Source organism: Falco cherrug, chromosome 7, assembly GCF_023634085.1.
Source record: "Falco cherrug isolate bFalChe1 chromosome 7, bFalChe1.pri, whole genome shotgun sequence".
NCBI classification, from domain to species: Eukaryota; Metazoa; Chordata; class Aves; order Falconiformes; family Falconidae; genus Falco; species Falco cherrug.
Window position 1 is genome coordinate 638,654 of NC_073703.1, and position 14,305 is coordinate 652,958.

The following is a 14,305-nucleotide window of genomic DNA, read 5'->3' on the forward strand; positions in this document are numbered from 1 at the left end:
AAGGAGGGTACGTCGTTACATATAGAATATCTACAGATTCTGTGGTTTTGTTTTAATTCCTGCTCTGTAAACAAGTTCACCTCTAACGAAGTATGGAATCTGTGTGTTTACTTTTGGACCTCCTTCTGTTGCACAACTTGCTAGAGCAAAGCAGTCTGTTTACTTGTCAGGAAGTAGGACCAAGGAAAATGAAGGTGGTATAAATAACTGAGCCTTTACATAGACTATTCAATATTTGCATATATATTTTTCAGCATAGCTGGGCTGTCTGCTTCTCCATACTGCATATTAAGTTAGCTTTTCAGAGTTGCCTGCGTCGAGCATGTTTTTCTCATTCAGTGTTGCTCTTGCTTTACTCATGACCTGCTGCATGCTTTGTACGTACCAGTGACCTTTATAAAGAAATTCTTTCCATGCTGGTTGCACAATGTTGTCCTTCACACAGCAATTAGGTAGGGGTCATTTTGGTAAGACTTGTTACATGGACGGATGTAAACAAGTCACCGTGGTGGAGTGTGCTGCCAATACCAGCTATTTCAGGGGGAACTCGCTGTGGGCAACGCTTTGCCCCAAGCGAGCAGGAGTAACTCGAGGCCACATAAGTGAGTGTTAATGCAAGATGTCTACACCCCTGTTTAATTAAGGAGTGCGAACATAGGCATTAGCCATTGCTGTAGTTGCTTTAATCTTCAGAAATCCCACTCATATTTGCCACCTTGATGAAAAAGCTGCCATGGCTGGGAGTTGAGCCAGCACAAAACCCCACAGCAAGGTGCTGGTTTGGGGCAGGAGAGAGCTGCTGGGTAGGGATTGCCCCTCTGCTCCCCAACGTGGGTTTGTGGGGGCGTGGAGCAACACGTGGCCATTGCCTGAAGTACGTTTGTGTCCTGTTTCTTTGTATGAAAAGGTTTGTTCGTAGCTGTCATGCTACAACACTCTGGGTGAGCACTGCAGCCTCCTTGTTAGAAATATTTGGAAATATTTTAGAATGTCAGTGTTCAGTTACTACAAGTATTTAATAAGTGACTTATCTGTGCACAATGATACAAAACTGCTATACTTTGTGCACAAAGTGACTTGTGCCTTTGGGTCACATCTCATGTTTAATCATTTCCCTACTTCAGATACCTGTGATAGGCCCTAGCGCTTGTTTTAAGCTGTTGGGTTAATTTTCTAACAGTGAGGAAAAACTCCCTTCGTTTGCAAAACTTGCAAAGAAGTGTGCCACGGGCAATAGGTTTGAGATGTCTCAGCAAGGAGACGTGATTTCATTCATCTGAAACTGGCCTTTTCAAACAAAAAGTGCAACATGTGGAGGTCCCTCACACTTAGCAGCACTGTTAATGAAGCTGATGATCACCATTCTTTCTAAAGTCAGGGCAGTCCAATGAACTTTTGAACTGGAGGGATCTCTGACTTCAGAGTTTTTGAAATGCAAAATAAAATGTAGTGGATTACTGTAACACACCCAGTTAAAGCCTGTCTGCATTCAGGGCTGGCTTGCTGTTGATCTCTGAAGAATATTTTGCTATCTAAAAATACTTATGTTTTGGGTTGGTTTTTTAATGTGGCAGTTCCCTTCTTAGGAAGGGCTTCCTGGATGTGCACATTTCAGATCTCCTTTAACATCAGAAGTTTTGACTTCCTTAGGCTAAATTTAGGCTTTGTCAATTGGAAGCTATCAGATGCTTTTAAAGCAAGGCCATTAATATTTGAATATGAGTTTAGGGCAGTTTCCTTTTTAATATTTCGAACAGTCCTTGTGCATCTCCTACTCTTCCGGTATTCATTGCAGTAATCACAAATCAAACCCAGCGACACAGGGCAGTGTGCAGAGGGGAACAGCAGAGTGCTGGGAAGCTGAAAATGCCTTTCCTGCAGACACTTTTCCTTGTAGGCTGACATGCCCTGCAATGGTGGTCATAAATCTGTAGCTGTTGGACTCATCTGAGTCATCCCAGATGCCTCGTTCGGTTCTTCTGACAGACAGCAGTGTCTGCTAAGCATGGGTTGGTGTGCTGCTGGCCCAACTGCTGCAAGAGTCCGGCTGGAGGGATGGGGGGGGGGGGGGCGGGGCGGGCATTTAATCATCAAGGTCTCTGTTCTGCTTCTAGTGCTTTCTAGCCAACCCTGAGCTAACATCTCTCGTGCTTGCTAGCAGCCCAGGTTTTGCTTGGGACTTTGAGTGCCTCCGCGATTTGAGCGAGGAGATGAAAATACTCAGTGTTTGAAGGTAAACTTAGGAATTTATATTTACATTGAATGGTAAACCCAGTTAGCAATTAGAGCCCCCATGATTAATAAGGATGTAGCAACCAGTTAGCCTCAGTGTTCTGCTTTCATTGTTTACCCCTTTCCTACCTAGCCCTTGTATGAAAACTTTTCAAGCTGTCGGGATGCTGCACTTAGCTCTAGACCTCAATTAATTTCTATAAAAGTCAATTCATTTTCTGGAGGGCTGGACATCAGGTGTTGAGTACTGCCTCGATTCAAACCAAGCTGATTCCCTTTTGGAAGACGAGTGCCTGTTTTAGTAGGATCCCTTTCATATGTTCGTGCTTCCCAAGCACAGAAGCATCCTGTGGATGCTGAAGGTTTTTAAGGTGCTCTTCACATTAAAGAGGAAAACATTTGAGTTGTGCCAGAGAGGTTTGACGCAAGTGAAGTTCTGGTGCGTAGGGCTGCCCACCTCCCAGAGTGGCTATTAAATGGGTTTGGAGTTTGCATTTCTGAGCCGTGCCCTGCCTGCTATTCAAAAACTTCCTTCCATTTCAGACATAAGCCACAGACTCTGCTTCTGAATCTATCATGGATCCAGGTATGCCAGAGGAACTTCCCAACAAGCTCTGCCCTGGGTGGAGACCTGCTGTTTTGTAGTAATTTTTCTGTCTGAAAGTAACAGTTTTCCTGAAGGAAACTCTATTCCTACCTGCTTGTACTCAGCTATCTTAGGGTGAAACAGAGATGATATCTGGAGGTAGTATTTTATTTAGCTCCTGTGAATGTCTGTTTTGCAGGAAGTTCTCTTGCCATAAGAGGGAGTGGGAGGTTTTCCAACAGGCTGGAAGGACTGTGTGGGTAACACTTTCCTACTAATCTGAAAAAAACCTTTTTCCCCTCAAACACTGCAATAGTTACGGGACTGATGAATGCCACTCTCTTGACTTGTGGAGAGTTTGCATATCTTTGACACTGAGCATCCGTCACTTATTAGTTTGATGCTATTGTGGGAGCAAATGTCTATCTCATGGCTTTTTAATCAGTCCTCCTGTTGGGTCCTGTGCTGATGCTAAACCATCTTTGATTGCAGCACAAAGTATTCCTATCAAGCAGCCCTCTCAGTAGGACCAGCATGAGTGCTGTGGGGCCAAGCTGCACCCACGGCTTTGCAAGCAGGTCTCAGCATAGCTGGGGGGTGGCACGTAGGGTTGTGCTGCCAGAAATACCACCCAGATTGTCCCACCATGGTCTGGCATGCAGAAGCTGGCCAGCTTCAGCTGTCTGAGCATGGTCGAGCATCATCTTACTCCTGAGCACCCAAAGCAGAGGCTGCGTGTCTGATAAAGTCTGCTTTATCTGGCTAAATAGGACTGGTCTGATCTGTCATCCAAGACCCAAACGCTGTTGGATCAACAACGAATACTGCCTGTACGTGCTAGTTCTGCTTTACGTTGCTGTGCTGTCCTGGCTAGAATGACTCCTGGTTGCTGCACGGAGATGTGGTTTGCAGCTGAGCTGTAACAAGCTGTCAAATTCCCTCTACGTTGTCACTGTGGCAGTTTCACCATATTTTGCAGCTGGACAGCGTGCCATAAGCTTAAAGTATCACTTAACTCGCGCTATAAATTTTTGGCACGTGGATGGGAAGGAAGTAAGGAGCTGGTAAAAGCTCTGCCTCCAGCCAGCAGTCTCCAATGGAGATGAGCTGATGAAGGGCAGGGGCCACCTGGGACTTGGTGTGATCAAATCAAAACGTTTCTCTGGACAGCAGAGGAGCAATTCAGCAAAAGTCTTTTATTATTGGTGCTGTCTTAGCATGTTTCATCTGCCAAGAAGTAACCTCTTCCTTGGCAGTGCATCTGGAGTTAAATTTGTGTGCTGCTGAGCACTCTCGTGCAACCTAGAAGTTCTGTTGTTTATTTTTCTTAAAATTTCTATAGATTATACCTGTTATGTAATTGGCATGCATAACTTATTCTTAAAGTAAAAAAAAAAAAAAGCAGTCATGGAGCATACCCTTAGTCATCTCAATTCCTTTGTTACCCAGTTAAAATGAAGCAGCCAAAACCTGCTACTTAATTCCCTTTCAGCAGGTAGAGCTGACCCAACGCAGGAATTGCACGGCCAGGGGAAACTGAATAGGAAACAGTTTCTCTTTGGTATGAACCAGCAGAACCATGTTGGCTATCACAGATGTGGTCTGGCATTACACTGACCAGCAAAACTCACCTGGCGCAGCAACCTGCAGCGTATCAGGCAGGAGGTCGCGTCTTTCTTGCTGGCTCCATCCTGAGGAGTCATGCTCCCAGCTGCAAAGGCTGCAAATGGTGCCTGGCTGGTTGAACAGCTTGGAGCTGATGTGCGGAGCGACGTATACCTTCTAACTGTGAAGCCGAGCCTGGAGGTAGAAAAGCAGTCTGGGGAGCTGGTTCATGATGTGGCTATATTTTAATTACACAAGAGCTTTTGGGGCTCTTCAGTAGGCTGCTGTAAGCCCTCACTTAACCCTCAAGAAGTAAAAAAAAACCTGCAGCACTGCAGCTTCTCACACCTTTCAGCAAAAACATAGGCTGCAGTGAGTGCACAAAGAAACCCAGAAAGCGTATCAGGAAGAGTTATGTGAAACTAAACCTTTTGATACTTTCTTCCACCCTTGTCCTTGTATCACAGGTGTGTAGGAAAAGGTAGATGATTACACTAGAACTTAAGCTAGAACTTTTTTGGGTGGTTTAAAATAACTCTTCTAAAATTACATACTGTTTTGATCCTTCTCTTAAGATGTTGCTTTACATGCCAGCTGCCATCGTCACTGAAACAAGAGATTGTCTCAAAGGGTATTTTGATAGGAAATTTGATGGTAATGTGGATATTTGAGTGCAGTCATTTCCCTTGAGCCCTAGAAATGTGAATCCAGGCTCCCAAAACTTGCCCAAAAAGCAATTTATTGTGTTGTGCTTTGTTCTTTTGTCATGGTCAAGAATTGAAACAATTTCATTGACTGTAGTTTACTCACTACAGCTAAAAAATGCCTGTGAATGGGTTTCTGGGTAAATTTCTCAGATTTTTAAAGTCTTCCTGCAGCTTAGCCTTTCCAGCCTGGGCTGATTCTCCTCCCAATATTTTTTTTATTTTTATGAATACAAACGTGAATGTCCTGTTGGTAGCCTCTCTGAAACTGCTTCTCTCCTCGTGTACATGAAAAGTTGTTTAATAGTCAAGCCATGATATCAGGAAACCAGCTTGTGCAACTCAAGGAAAATGAAATGCCACCTCGTTTTAATAACAACGATCGTGAAAATTGGTTTTTTGCAACTGAAGTAAAATCAAATAATTTGGATTTTTACCAGCAGCAAGAACAAATATGTTCTTCCTTCTGTCCTTCCCGTGTCTGTTTTTCTTCTGTTCCTTTTTCCATAACTTTTTTTTTGTAGATTCAAATACTAACAAGCTACTCAAAACACAGCAGGGATTTTATACATCTTTCATATCCAGAGATGGTGTACAAAATATGCTGGGTTTCAGAAGTAAAGCTGGAGTCTTGATGTCTGCACAGAGGCATGCAAACTCATTAGAGGTGGCAGTAACTCTGTCTACTCATGGCTTGTTCTCAGCTGTTGTGCCGTTGTGTGCTGCATGTCAGCTCTTCCCATTATAAGCTTGGCTTGCTCTGCGGTTGTCAGGAAAGAAGGTATTGATCCAACCTGTGACATTCATTCTCCCATGTTTTATTTCCAAGTACCTCTTGGGTTCAGAGAGTGTTTGAGCTGTGCCTCTTCCACATCCAAGGGCAGGGCAAGCACCTTGCTCTGCCTCTCCTACCTCTCGCCAGCAGCTCTGTGCCCTTCTTGCCTGCTGATGAGCTTAAGCAGAAAGTCCTGCCACAGGTACTCCTGCTGGGTGGTGACGCTGGAGCATTTAGCATTTGCTAGAAGGGAGATGATTCATTGCCCAACTGAAGCAGGAAAAAGATGTGAAAAGCTGGCAGCAGAGAGCCAAGTGTCTGGCAGCAGTTGGAGCAAACGGAGCAGGAGGATGTTTGTGGGGGAGCATGAATAAGAGGAGCTCATAATGACACTGAGAAAGGGCTGCTGAGATACCATCTGGAAGAGGGTGAGCAGTTACAGAGGAGATACCTAGAATAAATGGGCCTGAGAGCAGAGAAGGCCAGCACAACAGCCAGTCATGGTTTGAGGAGGTGGTTTACCTAGTGGCTACTGTGACAGCCCTCTCTGCTGCTTTCCTTGCTGGGCTTTGGGCAAGGGAAAGGAGCAGCTGGGACCGGTTCTTGCTAAGCAGTGCTCTGTGTTGAGGGCCCCTTCTCCCAGAGGAGCCAAAGCCAGTGGTGATCCAGCTGCCTCTCAGGCAGCATCACAGGGAAGTGGGCAGCAGACACTGGGATGCTGCTAGGTGCTCTGGACAGGTCCAGTTACTCTTCACTCTGTTCAGATGAGTGAGAGAAAACTAAAGGTAAATTGGTTCTCCAACCACAGTATCAAAGCTCAGGAGAGCAAGGAAATTACTCGGAAGCTTTACAGTCATAAGCCAGGCTGAAAACACTTGTAACTCCCGAGCAGGTTGGTCATCTCTGTGATCTCTTGCCAGAGTGGTGGGAAGGGAGCTGCTGCAGTGCCTACCATCCTCTGCCTGCGGTCACCACTGAGTCACAGTGCCGCTCGAACCCCACTTCTGTGTATTGATGGTTTTGTGTGTGTTTTGGATCAGCTTACTATTTTTTGATTGTCTCTCTAATCAAATGCCAGTTCAAGGTTTTTAAAATCTTGGGAGTGGTTGGCAAGATTGTGGCAGACCCTGTGCCATTACTTATTCCACCTGTAGCACAGCTGCAGGTGCGTTGGTGCTTGAGTCAGAAGTTGTATTTTCTGCTCATTTTCCTTTGCACCTCAACTGCTGGGTGTTTTCTTAAACAAGAGAAAATATCCTCGATTGCTTAAAATCTCTGTCCTTCCCCAGACTCCTGCAGTTAACGTTGAAGGTGAAGTGCCATATTGAAAAGCTTTTGCAGTCCTGCTTTGAAATAAGACATCTCTGAAATGTATGCAATCAAATATTTGAAAGACCCTTAGGATAACTTTATTCCAAGTAACAAGCCTATCTTAACTTTTCTGTCCTCTTTCTATATTTGAGCTGGTTATTCAAAAACCTGAACGTCAGAACAAGCCTTTTTAACTGCAGCTCATAGACGTAACCTGTTAACCAGCATACTCGGGTAGATTTAAACTCACTATCACAGGGTGTGTTTTATGAGGTTAGAAGGTAAGATCTTGGCCCAGTCCGATGCTGATAGCAAAGCTTCTGTTTCATCCAGGTTTTTATTCTGATTTGAAAATTAAGAGAAGGGTAGATCTTCATTAGTGTAATCAGCTTACATGGGTTGACTACTCTAAAGCAATTTGTTTAATTTGTTTGGAACATGTTTAGTTTTAGCTATAGATGTTCAGCTCTCACACAGTTGCTGTTTATGCTGTTTATCATGTCATTTTTTTGTTTTGTGATTTGTAAAAATCAACTTTCTGCTTTCAGTGAGAATTTTGTGACAATCTACATCCCATTCATCAGTGTTGCTTAAAGCACACAGAACTTTTTGTGCACTAATGCTGCTGTCCTGTCTCTGCATCCATTTCTACAAAGAATAGTTCTTGCTGCTCATGTAGAGTGTGGTTTTGCACTGAGCATCAGCTATTTGTTTGACGCTGGACTGCTCCCCCCTCCCTCTGTCTTTGAATATCTAATGTGGTGTTCCTCAGGAGTGTCCCCCCTTTGCAGTAGAGCTCAGCTTTGAAGGCTGCATGAAGAGAGGTTATGAAATTCTTCTGTTATTCTTCTTGAAATTGAAGACACCAGCTTCTCTTTATTTGGCCACACCACATCTAAGGGCAGTGGAAACCGGTTTCCCATGGGAGCAAAAAAACCTGGTGATTCAGAAGCCACCAGTATTGTTCAGTGTTCACAAGCTGTGGTTGTCTCATGGCGATTTGATGTACAGTGACTTGGCTTTTGCGCCTCCACTGTTGCAGGTGCCACGTGAAGCTTCCTGCACTTGCTGCCTCATCTCCTCTTGGGTGTATTTTGGGCTGCTCACTGTTGCACAAGGTTTATTCATAGCCTGTCATGATGCTCATATACAGAGCATCAGTACGTATTCTCTGCCACAGCAGATGGTTTCCTCTTTCTGCACCTTCCACATGGCGCAGATGCTGCAAAAGCAGATTTCCCTTGGGCATAACCTTTGATTGACGGCTCTGCCAGTCACCATCTCGTAACCAATCCTGGAAATGGCTTTGGACTGCCTCGTATGCTTCTGCATCTGATGCCTGCGTTAATGTGGCTTGTTGGAGTATGCTGGATGTCTGATGAGTTACTAGGGCCATTAGTCATGCTGTAAAGTGTGTGGCAGCAAGACAGCTCTACCTGAATCAGCCAGGATGCTTGGTCTTGCAATGGAAATTTGCTGAAAGGCGTAGTTCCCTGGTGTTAATCCAGCTCAAATGAAGCACTCTCCAAGAGCAGTGGTCCTGCTGTTTATTCCTGTTCCTGTTCTTGCATTCCAGCTCAAGCAAATAACAAGCTTTTTTGGGGTTGATCTGGCTTATTGCTCAGCCATGTGAGCATGTGCAGGTGGTGGGATGGATGAGGGTGCAGTGAGGATGGGACAGTCCCTTTTGGTGGCAGCCTGCAGGAGCAGTGAGAGTTTTAGCATCTTGGGAAACCCGAGGCCAGAGTCGTGTGGCTGCTTGGGAGTGTGGTGGAAGCAAAGTCTTGGGTTTTTGGCTTTGATGTCTGCATTTGCTCTTGTTCCAGACACGATGCTTTAATCTCCTAAGTGCTGTGCTAGGTTTTCGCTGTGCTCAGCTTGAATTTTTTCCAAGACATCGCACTGCTGAAATAGCAGAATTTGCCTGTGTATTCCAGTGCAGTGATCAGTCTGTTTATTGGGGTGAGAAACTTTCCACGAGAGCAAGGGTGGAGCAGGGCCTTTTACATGTACTCAAGCCAAATCACTCGGCAGCAAGACCAAAGCTGTTAAGCAAATTCAGATGATTTTTGCTTGCAGCAGCCTCCACTGTAATAGGCTGCTTTTTCTCCAAAGGAGAACCTGCACGTGTCATGCCTATATTTTCTTTCCTTAGTGTGTTGTTTAATGCCATGGAACAATTCCTTGTTCAGATGCAATTTTGTACATTAATTGTGTTAAACTGATGAGGATTTGTGTTTTAAGTGTTGAGTTGTACCTCTGAATCCTCAAGATGAGACCTCTGCTCTGCCTGTGGCTTTTCATCCTGCACTCTTTGAATTGGGAACTGCACATCTAGGACAGACTGCTTCACAGCACCATGGCTTTGTTTGACCTTTTCAGTCCTCTGCCAACACAATTGCTCACCGTTAAAAACCTCAAGTTTGATAGCCCAGACAAAAGATACTTTTTCCTCAGTCAGTCTTTTTTGTTGGCAATGTCCTTCTTAAGTATTTACAGATCTACTGATGATATTTGTGGATTCCTGTGGTTCACCACGGCAATGGACTTGGTGACACCAGGACACATTGCTTGTTGCTGGAATAGAGCCAAGCTACATCATGAATTATGCAGATGGACTGTGAGTAAATAACATTTTATACAGATTTTCCTAGGCTGACCCTTTTTACTGTTTATAAGAAGAATGGGTCCAGAGATGCCTGTATCTCATGTTTGAAGAGAACCACCTCAAAATCGTCTAGCTTCATCTGCCTCCTTGGATCCTGCAGGCAACAGGGACCCTTTAATATTTACATCAAGTTTACAACTTCTCTTTCAAGCCTTGCCTCTTCCTGAAAAGATGCTAAATATTGACTTGTGACGTTGAGTGAGTTGAGGGTGTGTTACCCTATGTCCCTCATAACTTTATTTCACTAACTACTGTGGACCTGACGAGCCCTGCCTTGGGCTGGGAGGCTCCATAGGGCTTGTCAGCAATGCTCTTTCAGGTCCAGGATACATGAGCGATGTACCTGGGTCTGAAAATCAGATACATGTTAACAGCGTTTTTATTCTAGCAAAGCCCATAGGTAAGTTCCTGACTGCAGAGCTGGCAGCGTTGCTGCTGAAAACCCTCACAGAAAAAGCAAATCCTGAAAATATGCCTGAAACTAATGATGTCTTCTGTAGTCTGGCACTTAGGATGCTTTTTTCTTCACTACAACTTCATCTTGCAGGAGCTCCCACCAAGAGCATAGCCCTCCTGAGTTCTGAAGCTGAGAAGAGTACTCCAATGGCACTCTCGACTCATGAGGCTTTGCGTGGGTAAAGCTAACTGAAGGCGCTGGGACCCCAGAGAGCACTAAACAGTTGTGTTCCTTCCTCCCCTGCATGAAATGCCCATCTTCTGAGTCTTGCTGCAATTTACCTTCCTAGTTCTTATACTCAGTAGGAATTTAATTATAATTGCAGTGTTGTCTCTTTATCCAAGTAAGGCTGTAAATGTATGCCTTTCCCCTTGCTCTGGGAACAGGATTCTTCACTTTCCTTAAGAGCCTTCCTGCAATCTTAATTCTCCTGTATACCTTAATTAGCACACTCCTAATCCGAGTGGTTTCCTTCCTGATTTGCACTTTTCAAGACTGTTACCCTGATGCAGACATTGTGGTACAAGTACTCACTGTATTTATGTCTTGAATTTATAATGGTCTCATTTTTAAACTTCTCATATTCTGTTATTCTCTTCTATTATTCCCTGCTATTCTTCTTTTATTCTCTTAAAAAGTAGAGATGATGATCTTGGTATTAGAGGTAATTATGTAGGTAAGTCCTCATCAGGTTTTACTGAAAACTCAGCAGCTCACCATGAGTTACTTCAAGAGCTATTGCAATTACTCAAGCCTTCATCACTAAGCTGATGGCATTAAATTATCTTTTATGTTGATTTGGGGATATTTGAAAATGTTTTGGAGCTGCCTGGACCACATCCCATCATTGTTTGGCTTTCTGAATTGCTTCTGTATCAGACCATCCTGTTTTCTTAGAGGACTTAATTGCTGTTAATGCTTCCTAAAACATGAAGCTGTGTTAGGAACAATAGCCTCCCAGGACCAGGTTGGGTAAATGTTTTACATAGGATATAAAACTCCAGTTAGGCTGGGAATTCTTGCAGTACTCTGTAACATGTCTTTAATGCATCCTGATGACAGATACCTAATATGATTCCCCAAGCATGTGAGTTAATGAGATTAAAACCATCCTACAGTAATCTTTGTCAAGCTGCATTTTGTTCTTTTTGAGTAATACATGGGAGCATAAGTTCTGTAGTATTTAAGCTTTACTAATCTCAGTGCTGCATTTATTGTATTGTTGGCAAGTTTGTGAGTGTTGTTGGGTGGATTAATGAGACTTTATTAAATCTGTAGTAGGACATAAAATTATGCTGCTGACACACTCCAGCTGTAGTGTTACCCTGTTCCACTGCCTTGACCTGTGCTGGGCTAGGCTGCTTGAGCACGCCGTGGAGCAGGTACAAAACTGCAGTTATACAAACAATTTGGTTCTGGTGTCTGGCAATTTGTGAAGTTTTTTGCTATTTTTAATATTGATCTGTTACGTAAATATAGGGGGGTGTATGCATATACTTGAAACAGGCTGTAAAATGTATAATCAGTATGATTTCAGGTCCCACGGTATATAATTTACAGAGCTCTGTGTCTGTGTGTCTGACATATATATGTCTGAATATAGGCTGTGTACATAGTAGTGTTCCCTGTGCTGAGACTTTACACTGGATAGCAGCACGTTGTATCTTTGTGTATTCAAGCAAAGGTGTTGTTTTGACATAGGACAAAACCCCATATTTCAAAAAAAACCCCTTCCGTTGTGTTTTGCAACTGCTTATGAGATGTAGAATGGAAATATGTTTTTTAATAGAAGTGTTATGCAGCTGGATACTGATGCAGGGATGCCAAGCACCTGTGCTAGATGCTGATTAGAAAAATTTGCAGTTGGTCCTGCACTGAATTCCTCCCTGTGTGAGCTGGTCTGATTTTTCTTTTTGACTAAAAGGTAATTCAGGGAGTGCTGTGCAGCTCAGTGAGTGTTCAGACAGTGAGACTGGTTTTTTCTTCTGGTGCCTTTCAGAAAGCTAATCCATGCAAAAAGCCACTGTCAGCTGAGTATAAATATTGCGTACTCTTGCTGAGAAATCTGTTGCTGAGCTGTTAGGTGGGAAGGGTAGGCTCTGGCTCCTGCCAGTTGGGTGTTGAGAGTTTTGTGTGCGACTTACAGCAAAATGGTTCGCACATATGCTTAATGACTATGAATTGCTTATTTTTACATGGAGATGGGTCAAAATTTCAATCTTTTCCCTTTTATGAAGGGATTATTTTTTTTCCTTTCTCATGAGTATAATAAGAATAAACTTTGTGCAGAAAAATGATGGCTATGTATTATCTTGGTTGAAAAAGCAGCCCTTTTTTGGACATGCTTCATTTTCTGCAAGGGCTATCATCTTCCTAACTGCTCAGACCAAGTGCCAGCCCACATTTGGGGTTGTACTCTGCCTGGTGTTTAGTGCAACGTAGGGAACTCCATGGCTTGTTCCATAAGTCCAAGTGTTTAAGCTGCCAAAGCTAGGTGCTTTCATGTGGTACTGTTACTGCTTTGAAATCCATTTGTCTATTCAAGGGTGCAGCTCAGCAAAGCCTGCACTGATTTGGCCTTCGGTTCATTCACAGTGTGTGCTGAAACTTACTTGCTTGCTGGGCAAGATCAGACAAAAAGGACACTCAAGAGGTAAAAATAAAGGCTCTGCCCAGTGAAAGATTTACAGGCAGGAGGAAGGGTATTAACGTTGTCCTGTTGACTGATGTCAATTGTTTTCATATTCTTCCAGCTGAAGGGCTTCCCCAGGTGTATTACTTCGGACCGTGTGGAAAGTACAACGCCATGGTACTAGAGCTGCTTGGTCCTAGCTTGGAAGATTTATTTGACCTCTGTGATAGGACGTTCACTTTGAAGACGGTATTAATGATAGCCATCCAGCTGGTGAGTAGCAGTGGGCAGGGCTCTGCCCGGCAGCCCACATGATGCCGACTCATGTTTATGTCAGTCCTGGGTTAGCTGAAGGTTGGGGTCATGGGGATGTCTGTTGGTTGGAGAGAGAATCTCCTTCCGTTGTAGAATCACAGAATGGTTTGGGTTGGAAGAGACCTTCAAAGACCTAGTCCAACTCCCCTGCCATGGGCAGGGACAACTTTCACTAGCTCAGCTTGCTCAAAGCCCTGTCCAGCCTGGCCTTGAACACTTGGAGTCATAGGGCATCCACAGCTTCTCTGGGAGACATCTTCCAGTGTCTCACCGTTCTCATAGTGAAGAATTTCTTCCTTGTGCCCAACCTAAACCTTCCCTCTTTCAGTTTAAAAACGTTGCCCCTTGTCCTGTCCCTACAGGCCTTGATAAAATAATCTCTCTCCATCTTTCTTATAAAAGAAAGCTTCTCAGGTTTGAGAAAAACTTCCTCATGAAAGGAAGGCTAAATTATGCTTATGAGCAAACTTGCTCCTTGCGTAGCAGAACCAGTGAAGCTGGATTCCTATGGACTTGCGTCCTGTGTCCCCTACACACCCCTGCCCCAGTATCTACCCCAGCTGAGCTCCCTCCCTCTGGACATCACCCAGAACATCTTATTACTTACCCGCTCCCCAGCACACATTGAGCACAGCACCCTCCCACCCTCTTACCAGTTTTACTGGTTTGGTGCTGCCAGGCTGCTTATGGACTGAAACCTCTCAGAGCAATGGGAGCTGAGCTCTCCTTAGCCAAAATACCAGCATTCAAGGTCTCTGCCTTTGTCAAATTTGGTAAAAATTGGCCAATGTGTTTAAACGACTAACAGGTAGAAAATAATAGATCTATGGGCAGCATCACAGAGCCCCTAATTTGCCTGAAAAGGAAACCAAGCTGAAAGTGGTAGCTTGGATTTGTGTTTGCATTAGAAGTGGACAATGTGAAAACTGAATGTACTAAACGTGGTGAGTGAACTTCCACAAGTCAGTAGGGCCAATCAGTTACTGTTTCAGTTTGGCTTTCTGGTTTTCAACCTGTGAT

The 14,305-nt window shown here is 44.0% G+C and overlaps 1 protein-coding gene across 7 annotated transcripts in view; it reads left to right on the top strand.

The window, feature by feature from the left end:
- CSNK1G1 (casein kinase 1 gamma 1) overlaps window positions 1-14,305 on the top strand; it is a 108,201-nt gene that overhangs the window by 62,937 nt on the left and 30,959 nt on the right. For all 7 annotated transcript variants that reach the window (XM_055717446.1, XM_055717445.1, XM_055717451.1 and 4 more), the window contains one exon: window positions 13,092-13,243. In XM_055717446.1, coding sequence (XP_055573421.1) covers window positions 13,092-13,243 — 152 coding nt within the window. The remainder of the gene's footprint in view (window positions 1-13,091; window positions 13,244-14,305) is intronic.